Genomic DNA, 18147 nt, shown 5'->3' with positions numbered 1-18147 from the left:
CATTGCATCACGCGTACTCTCACATCACACTCCCAAGCTGCTTAACAGGCAGGAAAACCACTGAGTCTGACTGAGTCTGCAGCCCGCTACTGCAGGACAGGACAGAGGACGGCAGAACGTAAAGGGCGACAGGAGAAACAAGAGGGTGGTTCTTTCCACCCTGCTTTACCTCAGCGCAACAGTTCCACTGCTGTCATCTCAGGAGGTCCGGTGCTCCAGGGAGCTCTTTAAAGACACCTCCCCCCGAAAAAAGGGGGGGTGGGCAACAAGGGCAGGAGCAAGGGCAAGTGTTGCCTCTCCCGGAGGTTGTCGTTGATGTCCTGTCAGTGCCCCCATGAAACAAGCACAAATTGAGGCATAATCCGGGTTACAAGATGGCACGGCAAGTAGGGGGCGAAGCCTCCCCGAAAAAGAACACATCCCTCAACCTGGTGGCGGGCTTCTACCAATACCTCCGGGGTAAGTGGGGCAGTTTGTGTGCGCGGCTGTGTGCATGTGTGTGTCCTGCTGAGACAGAGACTCCAAGAAGAAAGCAAGTGCACAAAATGTGTATTTTTGCATGTGTGTAGGGTGTGTGATTTAGAACGGCACTGCAGCATGGACCGTACGTGCCTGCTGGACATATGTGTATGTGTGTGTGCGTAACTATGAATGATTGTGTGCATTTTGCAGTGCAGTTTTCTTCCAAAGAGTTCCCTGAAGGATGCTTTTGTTTTTTTGTCGAAGCTGTGAGTGTGTGTATAAAGTGAAATGGGCAGACGTCTGAAGGGGGCGTTTCCACACTGGCAGAGTCAGCGAGTGAGTGTGTATCAGCCTGTGTGTGTGCGGAGGTCTCCAGCTGGTGAAACAAGCATACCCAGCAGACAAGTAACAACTCACTGCAGGTGTCACAGCACAGAGGGCTGACTGTCAAAATGCTTGATTCCTTATCTCTCTGTCTGACCCTGTGGCTATCTGCCTCTCTGCTCATTTGGATATCACATATTCAGCATTCTGTCTGCCAGCTTGTCTCTGGATAAATCACATTATCAGTCTATACTGTTGAGAAGAAAGGAAATACTCTGAGATGTTTGACAAATGGTCTCTTTGTTTGCACCAAGTTTGCATTCTTTTCCTTGACTGAATCAATGATAATTTGTTAAGGTGATCTTCACTGTGGGAAATCAGGGACTGTGCATGAGACAAGTGATACAGAAGGTAATTAAGTGTGTTAAAATACTGCTGCAAAGGATTGCTGTTTCCCATTGTGATACTGAAAGAAGATGAGCGTGTGTGCTTAAGAGTGACTGCGTTTGTGCGGCAGGTTCAAAGTCACCTCGTCCCTGAGACTGAGAGGCTGGCACCACGCACATGCAGGCATGTTCTCCGTCACGCATGTTCCTGCTCAAGGATGTGGAGGGAGGAACATCTTTCCCCATTCTCATCCAATATTACCGCCCATCAATATTTGATTACTCTCGGACCCAATCAAAAGATTAATTTGTAGAGCGGGTAGCTGCTCAGTGGCACGTATGACTATGTTTGAGTGTATCTACATTATGTATGAAAGGTACCTTCCCTCTGACACAGACACACCTCTTCCCGTTAGCATCTGTCCACAGCACCCAGTGACACACTAACCAACTTGAGTGCAATCAAGGCGTCAGCATATTTCATTAAGGTAGAGGAAGGCACTGTGTCAGACGTCCTTTCTCACTGATAACGTGCTTATCTCAAGGATATTGCTCTGCAGCAAAGACGGGACACACAAAACATCAGTTGCATGCGCGTGATGGGATGCTTTGAATCCCAGGTAGATTGTGTGGTTTTGTACACTCTAATGGTATAAGTGTAGCAGCTGCACATGAATTTCTCTGAGATAACCTCATTCATGTTCAATTTTTTTAATACATGGGTTGCACATAACATTGAATTTTGCTGACACAAGATATCACGAAGAATAAACTATACATTAGTTGGTAAAAAATCCAGCAGAACACACACACTTTCATACTATAAATGCACAGAAAATTGGATATATGCTTGATTTATTAGGTTTTCTCATTTAGGTTAAGTGCCTTTTTAGGGGACATCATCAGCAGACATGTATACTATTGATTGGGTCTTTCCAAAAGGGCCTTCATTATGTTAGCTGCCATAAACAAGTCCAATGCATTTGGGGTAATGTTGCGTTTGTGTATTTTGATCACAGCCCTGAACAGAGCACCAGATTTCATGTTTAAACTGTACTCAGAAATGACTAGAACATGGCAGATAAGAGGGAGAACCACTGGCCTCCTATCATTTAAAGGGCATTTTCGAGAACACAATTTTCTGTCCTCAGCAAGAGGAGTTCAGATAATGAAAATGCCATCTGTAAATGTCAAATGCCTTCTCTTTGTACATTAGTGTAAGGTATGATTTGGTGTGACTGAAACATTAGAGAGACAGGAATATTATCAGAGATAACAAGAGGCAGCCGTCCAGCATCAGAAACCCAATCGACTCTCACAATAAACAATGAGAAGATTGTGTTTTTAATCCTTTCTTTGTTTATTATTGCGCGTGACTAATAGTGATGCTCTGGGCTCTGATTTACAGATGAGCAGGAAGCGGTGCAGAAAAGGACATTCACAAAATGGATCAACTCCCACTTGGCAAAGGTAAGAAAGTCTGGTTGTGTTTCCCTGCTGGTGCCAGCATTGTGTTATCCATTTACACAAAAGCTGGTGCTGGTGTTTGTTTTAAAACTCCCCGATCTCCATGTTTTTCCACTGTGAGTGACTTTACTCCATCCTGTGTGCATGCGCTGACATTTTCCAAGAGCTGGTCATGGGACTGCTTGTTCCAGCTCAGACCACACACGGTCCTTCATTCTTGCATGATTTTCTTGCTCCTTGTCTCATATAGCTACTAGCAAGGATTTACTCTCACTCTAATTATCTATTTCATATTACAGCATTTAATACACTGTATATCTTTTTCCCCTGCAAGCTAGAGTCATTAATTTACATCTTAGTAACCTCGCTATCTCAATATGGGCCAATTTAGATTGTTTAGGATAAGAGTTTTTCATTAAAGCATGCTCTTCATTTGTCCACTCAGTGGACAATATGTCTGTGCCTTATAGTAAACAAACACATTTGATGCTACTGCATGCTGAGGGGCCTGTAATTATTGCATTATACTACGTTAGGCTCATCAGTTTCGCTCATTAATGCTTAAATGGTATGTCAGGAATGGGCAGACAAGGCAAATATGGCACAGTGCAACACAATTAAGTGTTACTCCAATCAGTGACGCTCTTCTCAAGGTTCCCTATTTGATTACGACAGCTGTGGAGTTCTTGAACTGCGGTGACGTGGAGCAGAAAATTCATTTGAAGAGCACTCAGAAGGGAATAAACCATGACGTAATATTAAATAAGCACGTCTCAGGACTGTGCCAGCAGAAAATTACACACACACAGCCCAATATTTAAATGCTGTGAATTTTTTATAAGATTTAAGGTATAACCACATACTTTATTTATCAAGCCTGCAGTTGAGCAGAGCTGCAGTACCTTTGTTATTTCATTGTGATTGAAAATTTTGGAGAGGCATTCCCACGAAGCTTAGAGGGGCTAGTTCAACATTTTTTTGGTCAGATGAGTAAATTGAGAAAATGAACACATATTCCACATTTGCATTATAAATATGTAGATAAGTAGATCCAGTAGCTTATCATCTTTTTTGGCTTCTCCTTTTATGGATCACCACAGATCATCTATCCTTTGCATCCTTTTCTGTCACACCAACCCTCTGCATGTCCTCCTTCACTATATCCATGAACTTCCTCTGAGGTTCCTCTTTTCCTCTTCCCTGCCAGCTCCATCCTCAGCATCCTTTGCTCAATATATCCACTATCCCTCCTCTTCAGACAGTAAAAAAAGGCCAGATATATATCGAGTTAGGGATGTGAAGCCTAGGAGACAGTGCCAAAGCAGCCAGTGCCTTAACTTTAACACATTTACAAACACAGTTAAACCAGGTGGTTTCTAAAATAAATAAGTGGAAGTAAAAAAAAACGTAGCTCTGTTTAAAGCTGACCATTTTTAACACAGGAGTCCAGGGGGATTGACCTCTTTTTGCAGTTTCAAGTGGCCATTCACAGGGCTGTAGTCTTTGACACTTCAGCAATGGGCTCATTTTTCATCCCTGAGGTTGTTGCTTTGTCCTACTTCTATATTTACTCCAAGAGCCGAAGATTGGCATTTATTTCCTCACATAGCTTTCAGCAAGAACGCCGGATGTCTAACTAATCTTTTGACCTAAAGTGGAATAAGATAATTTTTGCTATATCAACACTCATACACTAAAAACTCAAATGAACTGATCCAACAAAGATCCCAGAGACTTCATTAAAATTCCATTTAAATTTGCCTTAATTAATGGATTCGGGTAATTAATAGATTAGTCATACCATCACACTTCCACTGGAAGAGAAAACCATATTTGTTCCCCGTGCTTTTCCCTCTGTCGACTTGATCAAATTACGTAGCTGATGTCCTCCTCGCTCATCACGAAGCTGCTTACATTTCCACCTGATGCCTGACGTTACCATAGTGATACTGATTGGCCTATATTTGTCTTAAAAATGTCTTGGCTGTCATGGCGGCTTGGTGAATTTTCAAAGAGCGTTGTGATGAGCAGGGGGTAAAGGTTCACCAACTTAAAGGTGGTGCAAAGAATAAAGAGGGCCATTTCTGGAAGTCGTCATTCTGCAGACTAGTAGAGATTATGTGGCATCTTATGGACTCACTCTCACAAGTATAGCTAATCATACGCAAAAAGTAGTGTGAAAGTGAGACAGGAGGATAGAGCGAGAAGATGAAGACAGAGAAGCTTTAACAGTTGGTTTAGCTTTGCTCTCACAGGGATAAATCCTGCCCTTGGCTATGCAGATGATTAGGCCACTCCAGTTATCACAGGTCTTTAATTCACCGCCTAAAGGTATGTGATTAATCGTTAGGTGAGTTGAGCCATAGCATGAGGGCTTCCTTTCGCTATCACCGCCCTCCCCCTCACTTTACCACTCCACAGGTATAACAAAAGAAGTCTTACGGGCTCCCACAAAGACTTTCTATGAGAGGGGATGTATTGGAGCTGGTAATTTATACAGAAGATGAATGACTCTCATTAGTTTACCAGATTAACTCGCCAAAGATATGAACTATAAGAGAGCTGCAAGGTAGTATTTTTCCAGGGGGTGCATTTCATTTAGATAAAGGCTGATGTCGTTTAGACCCACACAGCAGTCACACTCAACTTGCAAAATTGCTCTCCTCACAGTGTATTTTATGTTGCACCCGGTAGTGGAGTGACACATGTGGAGGGGTTTCAGTCAGTGGACCCCAAATTTCCACTCTGACAAATCCTTTCTGAGAAGGTTAAAGCTTAATTACAGAGTGGCCAGTGTGAACTGCGGAGGTCTCGCCGTCTTTCAGGCGTTTTCCTGGGAAAACAGCTTTAGTTCAGCCATCAGTGAAGCAAGTGTTCTTTGAGATTAAAGAAGGAAAAGAAATGAAGCTCCCAGCTCCTCTCTCGGTGTTTACTCTCGGGTTAGAGCGAGGGGAAAGGGTGATACATCCCGTGCACGTGAAGTTCAGAGACAGCAAATCATGGCACGTGGCATGTGCTTCAGCTAACAAACAAACAAACAAACAACCTTTATTTGTCACATACACAATTATACAGAGTACAACATGTAGTGAAACTCTTGTGTCTGAGCTGCAGACAGGCTGCAGACATAGCCGCGCCATTCCAGGGCTTTGTTTTTAGCATGAGGGGTCTAGCCAGGACCCTTACTGGATACTGGGTGGGAATCGAACTTGTGACTCCCGCGCCGAAGGTATGTTGTCTTACCACTACACTATCCAGCTGCTGGTATGTTTTTCAAAGTATTAAAAATTTCAGTCAGCCAACTCTGCTTGCGGTGTCCTTTTAAATTGTTAAGTTGTGTTTATTATGTATTTTTTAACGGCAGTGTTGCTTTCTTTCATTTCATTTCAGTTCATACTTGTGTTTAGGAGTCATACAAGCTTATAAGCTTAAAAAAAATCCATCTATCCATCATCTTCCACTGCAGCCTATCCCAGCTGTCATAGGGCAAAAGGCAGGTTACAACACAGAGAGACAAAGAACTATTCATGCTCAGAATTCACACCTCACAATTTAAAATGACTAATTAACCTAATGAGCTTGTCTTCCGAGTCTGGGAGGAGCGAGACTACCACACATATCATGGCCCTGGGTCATTTGCCCCAGTATTTGTGAGTTTTTTGGCCTTTCTGGTTTTGTTCATTTAAATAATCTATTTGTTTAAAGCCATATCTTTTTGTTTCTACTTTCCAGTTGCTTTAGAGAGGAATGTCACACTCGTTTTACATTGTGGACCACATACAACTTTGATTTTAAGTGGGTCAGACAAGTAAAAAAAACAAAACAATTTGTATCAGTGTAAATATGTTTAACTACACATTTGATCCCTGAGATGTCTTAATATAAAAAAAGTGTTATTTCACTGTTATTAAAAAGTGTTATTTCAACAGTATCTCTGAGTTTTTCTTCATGATAAAGAAAACTGTTGTATTAAATGCAGGAAACATGCCAGCATGACTCTTTGGGCTTAAACTGTAAGAAGTAAATATGTAAAATTATAGAAAATTCTGGTAATTTATTGCCTAAACTGTTCTGTAATTATAAAGTGAATTTTTTTTATTATTTATTTTACTGTTAACACATAAAAAAAAAACTCCAGGCATTTAAATTAAAAACAGACATTAATTGTTTATCTATTACATATTGGTATGAATGATGAAGGATGAGGTCTTTATCAAGTCGACAAGTTGTAAATTCATGACAATACATTTAAAAGTCCAAAATTTATGCCCTCCATCACAGTTTCCACAGTGGGCCAGTCTTTGCCAGACTGATTGTGCCCCCTGGGTCTTATGTTTCACACCCTTGCTTGAGAGTTTATTTCTCCCTCAATGTCCCATCCGTTTGTGTTAGTCCTTCCTTTTAGTTGTCCCACTTCCTGCTTTATTTTGAGAGCTGTCCTTTGCTTAGTTTTTGTTTCCATCGTCTCGTCTTCTGTGATTTAGTTCAGCTGTGTCCCCAGCTGTCTCCACTTCCCCGATTGCCCTTCTGTGTATATATAGATGCTCTCTCTCCACGTCTCTGATCATTGTCTGTTCTCCTTGCAACCTTTTGTTTCTGTAGTTTATATTTTTTGATGTTCCCCGTTTTGGATTATTGCAACCAGCCAATAAACGGTTCATTTAAGATTGCTCCGTTTGCCTCCACATTTCTGCATCCTGTAAGACTCCACATGGTCAGCAGCACAGCTGATAATGACAACAAGAAAGGCCCCAGCCAATGGATTTAGACACACAACCTCGCCGCTGTGAGATGACAGTGCTGACTTTGCACAAGTCCTGCATGATTTTAATTGAAATCTTTCTACACGAGTGGTTTTATGTGCCAATAATTCCCTGTCAGAATACCATCATCCTAAAAAGACTTTGCCAATAGGCTTCAAGTTTTTATTGTCCCTTCAAACTGATGTGTTGCAGCTCAAACTGAAACCTCTAAGTGTTCTCTTTGTTTCTGCCCCCTCCTGTGTCTTTCATGCTGTTGATCTTTTGGGATCCAGTCAAATGTACCAGGGGAATAACAAGAGAGCACAGACAGACGCACATCCTCAAACTCCTCTGCTCACAATCAATTACGACCCAGACGCTCATGTGTAATTAGCTCATTAAGTTCGTGATTTATTTTTTTTTACCGCATGTTGCCGAGCAAAGGGAATGAATATTACTTTCTTTTTTTGTAATTAGTCTGAAATTTCCTCATTAGCTTTGGGATTATAATGAACAAATAGGTAAATTTGGCTTCAATTAGCTCATGGTATAATTTATCCCTCTGAATGGGATCTTTTTTAAGTGCTTCTTCTGTCAGGCTATGATACGGGCACAAGTGCTGTCTGAAAACTCTAATATCCAGAGCCATGAAACGACGTTAGAAGAGGAATTAGTGAGAAGCGCTGCTGCGTTTGCTAATTAAATTTGAAAGACGTGAGGTTAGTGTCCTGTCTCTCTCTGCCTCTGTCATGTTTTTCACTGCCACTCCTTCTACTAAATTAAACCCCTCTCTCATTTTCACTTTGTTGGGGTTGTACATATATTTTCACTCTGGCTGCACACACACTCTTGCGCACATCTCTACTTTTTGCCTTCCCTCTCTTCACTCACTCCCTTTGCCGCTAATCTCCCTGTGAATGGTTCGCTCGTCTGAAAGCTCCCCCTCCCCTCTAAAGCTCTCCTCAGCCCCAGCATGTGACTGTGCTTTAAGAGAAATCCTTGATGTGGCGTCGGCGAGAAACTGAGATATGTGGATTTCCTCAAGTCTGGAAGTCTGTGTCAGGTCAGGGAGGAAGTCAATGGGAAGGATACAGTTTGAAATCATCAGCATATTTTAGGATTTGAAGAAGCCGTTCAGAGTCCCCTGAGCCGGCGCTTATGGATGAATCCAGCTGTCAGTAATACACGGCACCACCAAACTCTGTTTGGGCTCCTAGCACAGTTTTTTATGAAGATTTCCTTTATCCATGTCCCACAAGTTTAAATGAGTGTCTTACAGTTTAATATATGTATTATATTAGGGTTATGTATGCACTATGCAGCTTTGTGGGGGATAATGTGCAGAAAAATACTTCTTACCTCAAAGTTTTCTGTACATTGCTAGACCTATTAGCTCTGTAATCCTGACTCTTTGCATTCCAAGAAAACTGGGAAAGCTTTGTGTGACATGAAACATTTATGTAAACAGCGATCCCTTTTTTTTTTTTTTTTTTTTTTTGCACAAACAGTTACATAAATTCAGTGGCTTGTTTAGAAATATCTTGCCTGGAAAAATTGTGTGATTATAAAGTATGCACCTGCCTTCAGATCAGTGTTTTCAAGTCCTTCTCAATGTTAAAAACCAGTGTTTCTAGTTTAAGCATTGCACTTAAGTTTACTTATTGTATATGATGTGTGTGTTTTCTCCTGTAGCGTGTCCCTCCCCTGGTGATGACAGACCTCTTTGAGGACATGAAAGATGGTGTGATGCTGCTGGCCTTGCTGGAAGTCCTTTCAGGACAAAAGCTGGTGAGCCTGTGGGTCATTTCTACATCATGGGATTTGGCTACAAGCTTCAAACACGTCCTCTCCTCTGATCTCTCTGGATTATATTTTCTACTTTCTCACACTGAACCGGCTCAGGCTGATGCAATAAAAGAGAAATGCAATAATTTTTGACTGTTTGTTTGTCCGGTGAGCTGCAGACTTAATGCAGTGAATGCGAAATGAGCCAGAATTATATGGAAATACCTATCGACTGGCTTTTATTAGGATGTTTGAATTGAGTGGGAAAGCCCAGATTAACAAGGACAGATCAGAGTTCACAAACACAGACAAAGACACACACGGTTTGAGGATTACATTTGACCAATACTGCCTAAGGTCTAATCTGCCTCTGTCCTATTGATCCGGTTGTTTATAGTCTCTGATTGGAATTCTGAGTCTCATTATTTCAACAACCTTTATGCTATATTTTTTTCATCTATGCTTTATTGTCTGTTTAAACTGTGCTAATTTTTTATACATGTACTGATACATTTTACCCTCCTGTTTTCTTTCCCTCTCAATATCTCTCTTGCTTCCTTTCCATATCCATTGTTCTCCCTTCTACTTCCAGCCATGTGAACAGGGCAAGAAGCTAAAAAGGATCCACTGGGTCGCCAACATTGGTACAGCTCTTAAATTCCTTGAGGGGAGAAAGGTAAGAGTCCACCGCCTTCTTTTTATGTTTTTTTTCTCTCTTTTTTTCTTAACCCTCCTGCTCCTCTCCCTGCTCATCTGGAGCCTCGTGGGCGCAAATATTGAATCTTGACCTCGTGTGACCCGTTTCTCTTTCCTTCTCGCCTCTCATTGTCTTCACGTTCCCACATCCTTTAGGTGTCCTGAAATTAGTAGATTCTCTCGATTTATATTTCCACAAAGACTCTGTTTGGTAAATGTAATTCTGTCTTAACAACTTCATTACATTTAATTGTTTGTCTCCCTCTAAATGATGGAGAACAACGTCTCTCTCTCTCTCTCTTCAGCTGATTACCACTACACCTACTGCACTCCATGTTATTAGTACTTAGCAAATTCCTTTTCTCTGCTTCATTGGCAGAATTGCATCAGAAAAAAACGCTCAATATGGTTTTGAATGTAATCATCTAAATGCATCAACTGCCCCTCCATGAGATTAGTAAAACGTTCTCAAAGCGTCGCCTGGCTCGTCCTTGGATATACATAAATAAAGCCATGAGTATGAGCTGACGTCTGCGGGGACACTGACTTGTCTTCGTCGAGTGTGACAGGGTTAAAACTGTAAATCCTAAACCAGTAATCTGCTGTCTGGAGATGAGACATCAGTGGGCACTCTGCTGCGTAAATCTGAGAGTTGAAAATTAAACGTAAATATGCTCTCTGTGTGTGAAGCTGATGTACACACAGAGCATATTTACATTTTGCTTTAGATTGCCTATGTCTGATCCACGGCTGTGTCTCGTGTCTGTGTCATAGAAAGTAAGTGTTTGCTGGTGTAATGATGTTTACTGATGTTTGGAAACTGTTGAAACCCTGTGATGTAAAGCCTCCCTTCTGGGAAAGTAGAGAAACTGTGTAAAATGTAAATGAAAACTGGATGCAAAATCAGACCCCAATCATCGGTGATGACCCTGAACCTATCACGATATTCCCCAGAATATGTAAATTTTTCTTCTTTAAAAAATTTGTTCTTGACAGTCAGGGATTAAAAAAAATCATTCTAATTGACACAGATTAGGCACTCAGATCATGTGATTAGGGTTAGTTAATAAAGTCTCTGGTTAGGGTTTAGTCTTTGAAAGCTGTGGTTATGGTTTGGGAAGACGACTGGGTTGGGTTGCCAGATCCTGAAATTTTTACGTCGGCTGTAACTGTACATAGTACATACCACAGCCTGTAAGAAACTCTGAGATAGTTGCACAAGTCAGTGCATGACTCCCTTAAATCGAATGGGTTGGGTTAGAATGAAGAGTTAGGGTTTGGGGTCATCACTGACGGTGTAGTAAACACCACCATGGTCATTTTCTCATTTTGATTTTGATTCCAGCAACATGTTTCACAAAAACTTGGACTGTGGCAACAAAATGCTCATACAAATAAGATTCTTAAAAAATGTATTCATAAATTATTATTTTAATTAGTAATAATTGGATGTAAACGAGTGCCACGGAGAGACTGAGACTTTCTAAAGTAAAGACAGCGAGAAGTAAAAAAGCTGAGTGTCAAATATTTAAACAGTTAAAGAAGAACTCAAAGTCAAATTATTAAAAAATGGTTGAATTTGGGTTTCATTCCTTAATATGTTGCCTTTGATGTGTTATTAATATAATAAATTTAGATGATTGGTTACCTGTGATGGACAGGTCACTGCTCCAGTGTTTACCCCACCTTTCATGCAAACATCTGGGGTAGGTTCCAGTTTACCTGACCCTAAACTGGATAAGCAATTTAGAAAATGGATGGATAGTTTGTAAGCGCTTTACACAGCTTCACAACTTTTTAGTTTTACTATTTAGCGTTTAGTACAATTTATCCAAAGAAACACAACCACTGCTACTGTATATGTTTACCGCTGTCATTTTATACCGGTGTGTTTTCGGTGTGGTCACGCTACACCTCTGTTAACCACTCCAGCCTTGCATTACTGTTTTGATTTGCCAGGATAACCTGCTGTGTTTTTTAATATAACACCATGTATTGCATATGTTCTTATCAGTCACTATCCCACGGTTCCCCATGCTGCCCTCGCCTGCCCCCAATCTCATTTTTCATGCTTGTTCACATGTGCGGAGTGGCAGGTATTACCATTAGATGACCTGTTGTGCTGCGGCTCCTCAGTAATACAACCCTCTATGTGATAATATACAATACTTCATCATATCACAAGATACAGCCCCCTCTCTCTCTCGTTTCTTGCTCCACTCGGCCCCTTTCTCCCTTTCTCTGTGTCCATCTCTGCTGGATATAATCCCTGTTGCCTGCGTAGTAGTGATAGATCTCTCCTCTCAGCCAACCACTCAAGTTATCTCACCTCAGAGATGCTACAGTATCTGCCTTTTCACAGTCAATCAGGCGTTTGCTTTCAATCATCTCCAGTACTTATGAATTATCTTTCTCCCCCTCCTCCTCTTCCTGTTCCTCCTCCATCTGCCTCCAGTCTGCATACAGAGGATCTCCGGTCAGTATTCATAACATTGCTCCACTTTTTTCTTTGTGATGTTGATAAATTGTGTCAGAAACATCTGCATGCAGCAGTTCTGATGATTACATGTGTTTTCTCTTAAAGATGCACTGAAATTAGCTTGAACTTGTGGCTGTTTTGTTTTCAATCTGGATGTTGAGTTCACCTGCTTTAATGTGTGTAACATTAGTATTTGTGCAGCTTTTTATCTTTTACATCGCTCTCTTGAAAAAGAGATTCTCAATCTCAGTAGAACTTGAATGTATTGCCTGGCCAAAAAGTCACATGCTCTTTTATTTCATTATTTCATTCATTTCATAATCTTATGAATGTCCTAATATTTATTTTTGTCCATAAATGCATTATGTTTGTGCCACGATCTTGTATTGATGTTAGAAGAGTCAGATCAGTTTTCCAGCACATCCCAAAGATTCTCAATGGGGTTAAGGTCTAAAGTCTGTGGTGGTCAACTCATGTGTGAAAATGATGGTTCACGCTCCCTGGACAACTCTTTCACACTGGTGCCCTCTTTGAATCCTGCCATTTTGATCTTTAAAAAAATTGATGAAAAAAAATCTGGTCATTAAGTATATTCTGCTGACCTCATGTTTTTTTTGGGCACATGACATTCCTGAACCAGACCAACTAAAGCAACCCCAAATCATAACACTTTTTCCATTGTTCCAGAGTTCAACCTGTTTGCTCCCAACTAAACTAAAGCTACTGATAAGTGGTTTTCTTTACCCTACACAGTTGTTTAGTCCTAGTCCCGTCACACTGTGTATAAGGAAAAGCTTCTACTTTCACTAGTAGACTCATTTATTCATTAAATTTGATTTCACCAAATATTTAAGTGATCTCTGATCACAAACAAGATTTTTTCCAGCTACATAATTTCTTCCTTGAGGATGAATGTTTAAGTCATGAGATAGGATATCGTTGTTTATGAAACAAGAAGCTACTTGTAGCATCAGTTACACTCGAGCAATTGGACAGCAGAGAAAGAATTTAATTGTACAGAGAAATGCTTTTTCTTGGTACACATGACAGTAAATGCTTTGAATCTTCTTAAATCCAATGGATGGCGCTTACTTTTTTGGTTAGTTAAATCCAGGTGTTGAGCTTTTTTTTTTGTTTTTTTTTGGCTGGGCAGTGTTTTTACATTACACTCTTTATTGTTAACTTTCTGAATAAAATGGGCTTATTGGGGTTATAGGGACAACTGATAGAATAGTCTGCGATCTGGAAATATCTAGACATTCTAATAGTGTAGTTTAATGCTGCCGCTGTGTTTGGACACAGATCAAGTTGGTGAACATCAACTCAACAGACATCGTGGATGGACGGCCATCTATTGTCCTGGGGTTGGTGTGGACCATCATTCTCTATTTCCAGGTAACTTTTTGCAGCGTTAGTGCAATTAGATCATCAGATTCAGTGGACATAATTCAGCATTATTGTTTGAGAAGCAGTGAGAAGAAGAACATGATGTGAATATTACCACTCGCTCACCACAAGAACCTTAACCTGACAGCTAATATGGCTGAGAATATCCAGTTTGCAGGGAGAGCAGATGTGTATTTTTCTAGTTATATATATATATATATGTAAAAAAGAGCAATTTAAGTTAAAGGGACATTTTTTAAAAAGGGTAATCTTTAAAAGTATGATAAATAAACAGCATTTACCTCAGGTAATTCAGACATGCAGAGAATAAATCAGAACTTAATACTCCACTCTCGTAGCAGCATCAGTACACATGAATGCCTGCTACTCCATCAGACATAAGGATATTCAATAAAGGAAATGAAGTGCACTAGTAAATGTACACTTTCACTTACTGACGTATTGATTTGTTTTATTTATGGATTTTCTGAGTTGTTGTAGCCCGAGTCTGCTGACTTTAGGGAACAGAAACTGTGGATCATCTACAGGCCTGATAGGATATTATCAGACTGAGCTCCCAATATAATAATTTACATGCTTGCTTAAATATGTCAGTTGACTCTATTTGTACAGATTCACAATTTTTGCTATGTTGAATAAAAAAATATAATATAATACCACAGATAAAAAAAAAATAATATTTAAGTAAAATGCGGCTGATGTATATAAGGATTAAAGCCACAGCTAATTTGCAGACACAATTCATGATAAGGTTGTTAGGAAAAGATTCTCAGTCACAAGCTCTAATAATTAAACAAACAACTTGGAGGGTGAGAATTAGGACCCAAGATGAAGGCACTGGCCTTCATCTTCATCTTCAGTTCATGTGAGTGAGCTTTATTGAAGGCGAGTGACATACAAACAAAAGGCGGGGATGGTACAAACAAAACTAGCACAACTAAACTGGGAAAAACTAAGAACCAAAGTAACAAACCCGAAGGAGACGGAGAGCAGAGCAACACAGGGCGTGATAAACAGGGAGAAACGTACAGAGGAAACACAGGGTAACAACACAGATGAACCAGCAACAAGCAGGAGAAAACACAGGGCTTATATACACACAGGAGCAATCAGGGAATGAGAAAAAGGAGGGAAACACAGCTGGGGTAATTAGGCAGGATGAGATCTGTGCACCTTATATTAGTGTGGAAGATTATAAATATTGTATGAATTCTACTTTTATTGTTAAATAGCAGCTTCTCTTGGGTGACAGTTGATGATTTTTCCCTCCTTTAATGATGTATATTATATAATATATTATGTATATTATAAGTAAACTTCTGGTACTTTGAACTTTCAGAAGAAATAAAACACTGCTCATCAACTAGGTGTAAAGTTACTTAAACTGGCTTTAAAATGAACATGCCCTGGGTTGGGGTACCAGTGTGGAGCTTCTTATTTGCCTCACAAACAGACCTGATAGAATTAGAAAACTAACAGATTATATTTTCAGTTTACGTGATCTAAAGAGCACTGTAGGAATCTGAAAACCTAACAAGATAAAATGTAGCACTTGAACTGTGGCTAAGCCTGACCTGGTTGGTATTCTGTTGCTTCCAGATTGAGGAGTTAACCAGTAGCCTACCAGCACTCCATGCCGTGTCCAGCAGCACCTCCTCACTGGACAGCTCCACCAGCAGCACTGAGACCACCAGCCCACCTGTCAAAAAGAAGACCCTTCCTCCTCTGCAGGGTGGAGCCAGGAAGGCATTACTGAGATGGGTCCAGCAGACAGCCACCAAGTATGAAGTCTGATTTGATGGTCAAGTGTTGCTGCAGGTTGTAGGTTATGTTTTGTTTTTTCTCTGCTGTGACCTTGTAATTTTCTGTCCTTTCTAGAAGTCTGGGCCTTGAGGTGAGGGACTTTGGCCCCAGCTGGCGCACTGGTTTAGCATTCTTCGCGGTTATCAATGCCCTCCGGCCTAATCTTGTCGACATGGAGCGAGTATGGAGAAGGCCCAATCGGGAAAATCTTCATGAAGCCTTCTTGTTGGCCGAGACTGAGTTAGGGATTCCACAACTTCTTGAGCCAGAGGGTAAATAACATTTCCAGCATCATTTCGGAGTGACTCTGTCATTAAGTTTATCAAAAGCAAACGTGAGCCTGGCCAGCAACAAACCTACAAGTTGGAATAAAATTACTATGTATTTTATTTCTTTTTATTGTCTTAAAAATAATATTTCATGTCACTGACTGGATTCTCTGTGGTACAAAATACCACTTCTCCTAGACACAAAGTGTCTAGGAGAAGGACCCAAAAGTAGGCATCCCCAAAAGTCTAAAATATAAAACATATTCCTACAAAGCTTCTTGAAAACAGACAGGGGGAACAGAAGGACAGGTAAACAGATGTTATGACAAAGACTAAGGAGCCATACAGGACTATTTATACGCATGAGGGTAATCAAGGAGAGTAGAAACAGAAGGATACCAAAATACAGCTCAATTAAATCAAGATGACGAGATTCAGCAAGGGGGAAGTTAAACTAGACACAAGACTGAGGAGACAGTTGCCTACCATGGGGTGTGATGCAGCATGAATACTGTGGGAAATGTTTGCAAGGCAAGTTTTAGAGAACAGAAATACTGTACAGTACTGGGTCAGTCCTTGCATCAGATGTGCATCTCACTTTCACTGCCAGACACCATCTGCTCCCCTTCATGCCTGCCCTTCAGAATGTACTCCAGCAAATCAAGCTTGACATCAGCATAATTAAGGTGCATTAGGCCATGAGATCCAGCATGGCGGAACCCCCAAACAAAACTTGGACACTGATCTGAAATGGTGAAGATTGATTTTATTTGAGATGCCCGCTTGTCTCCTTCAGTCAAGCCGATTCTTATCAGCGGCTGATATTTTTCTCTATGAGAAAACTCTTGAAGAATTTACAGCCAGCTTATTTGACTGATTTTATTTATTTGGTTCCCATCTCAGATGTCGACGTGGAAAAGCCAGATGAGAAATCTGTCATGACATATGTAGCCCAATTCCTGAAGCATCTTCCAGAACGAAAGCAGAGCGGCTCCGAGGGACAGCTACAAGTAGAGGTAACCGGCTGTCTCGGTCTCGATAGCCTGTCATTGTGACCATCTTCTCTCTTTCTGCATAGTGAATGTTTGTCTTTTGTATATGTATTTGTATGTTTGTATGTGTATTACTTATAATCATTTTGAGCTATCAAAGTGCAAGATTCAGGGGGAAAAGAAAAATTTGCTTGTCTAATTTTATATTTAATTGATTCAGAATTAAGTTAAAATCTCTTATTTAATGACTTGAAGCTATCTAGTTTTTAAAGTAGGTTGAAACGATCTGCGGCAGTGTCTTGTCTGTTCTGTGTTTGGTTTTTGTACATCTTTCTCTCTTTGTGTCGCTCTTTGTCTTCTTCTCTGGTGTTTTTGTATGGTGACTGCTTTCCTGTGGTTGTTGTGCTGGACTCTGTTCTGCAGCATGATCTTGCACCTCGGGATATAGAGGAAATGTTGGAGGTAGGTTATTTAGCCACTTCGGTTCCCAGGGGAGAGTTTTCAATAATTTCCTCCAACGCAATGCAATTACCACCCATGATCATTCATGGTTTCCATATAAATTTGATTAAAGCATATTTTTCTGCCTCCTCTATTGGATTGCTGTATCAGTCCCTACTGTACTTTGTAAGGATGGGATTAAACACTGATTTTTCATGTCAAAATAAAGCCTGTATCCTAATATTGGCTCTTTATCTAACCTGATGTGATATTCGGGCCGCGGGGTTTCTAAGCCATGATAACGGAAGGAAGTCCAATATAATAAGATGTGATATTACCATTTATGAATGCTACCATTGAGCGCTTTGGCTCTCGGTCCCATTAGCATGACAATGAAGGCCTCTGGCATCGGCAGTGTGCACTGATACAGCGTATTTGATGGAAAGCTTGTGAATAGAGGTTGGCCTTTTTTAATGTTTGCGGTGTCCAGATGTATGTCACACCGTGTTTTGCTGTTTTACAACACTGATAGGGCTTTTTGTTCTTCCTTACTTCCTGGTGTTTGCACTGGAGATTAATTAGCTATGACAAAGCGTGAATTTATAAAATAAACAGAAGCATAAACACTTGGGTTTAAAATATTTAGAGAATGATGGTGAGTAAAATATGGCAGATTGTTTCCTTTTAGAGTTAACTTGATCTACTTCCATGTTCTGAGCTGTCATAGAGAATAAAGTTGGGGCTTCCTACAGGAGGGGTGGTATTCAGAATGAACAGCTCTCAAACTGAATGCTCTATCGCACAAGCTTTTCAGCAGCATCGCATTATCGTCATGCTTATTTAAAATCCAATGAAATGTTCGTAGGGGGTCTTAGACAAAGTACCCTGTCTAAG

General features: G+C 40.5%; 1 protein-coding gene across 1 annotated transcript in view; it reads left to right on the top strand.

The window, feature by feature from the left end:
* The first annotated feature begins 374 nt into the window (after positions 1 to 374).
* Positions 375 to 18147, top strand: part of LOC120433203 (nesprin-1-like) — a 28988-nt gene continuing 11215 nt past the window's right edge. Inside the window, exons 1-9 of the mRNA XM_039599084.1 lie at positions 375 to 459; positions 2581 to 2642; positions 9074 to 9169; positions 9759 to 9842; positions 12318 to 12338; positions 13644 to 13736; positions 15348 to 15529; positions 15627 to 15823; positions 16724 to 16836. Of these exons, the coding sequence (XP_039455018.1) occupies positions 375 to 459; positions 2581 to 2642; positions 9074 to 9169; positions 9759 to 9842; positions 12318 to 12338; positions 13644 to 13736; positions 15348 to 15529; positions 15627 to 15823; positions 16724 to 16836 (933 nt within the window). The remainder of the gene's footprint in view (positions 460 to 2580; positions 2643 to 9073; positions 9170 to 9758; positions 9843 to 12317; positions 12339 to 13643; positions 13737 to 15347; positions 15530 to 15626; positions 15824 to 16723; positions 16837 to 18147) is intronic.

This window comes from Oreochromis aureus, linkage group 15 (genome assembly GCF_013358895.1).
Source record: "Oreochromis aureus strain Israel breed Guangdong linkage group 15, ZZ_aureus, whole genome shotgun sequence".
Lineage (NCBI taxonomy): Eukaryota > Metazoa > Chordata > Actinopteri > Cichliformes > Cichlidae > Oreochromis > Oreochromis aureus.
Note: the sequence above shows the minus strand (reverse complement) of the source record. Positions and strands in the feature narration are given on the sequence as shown.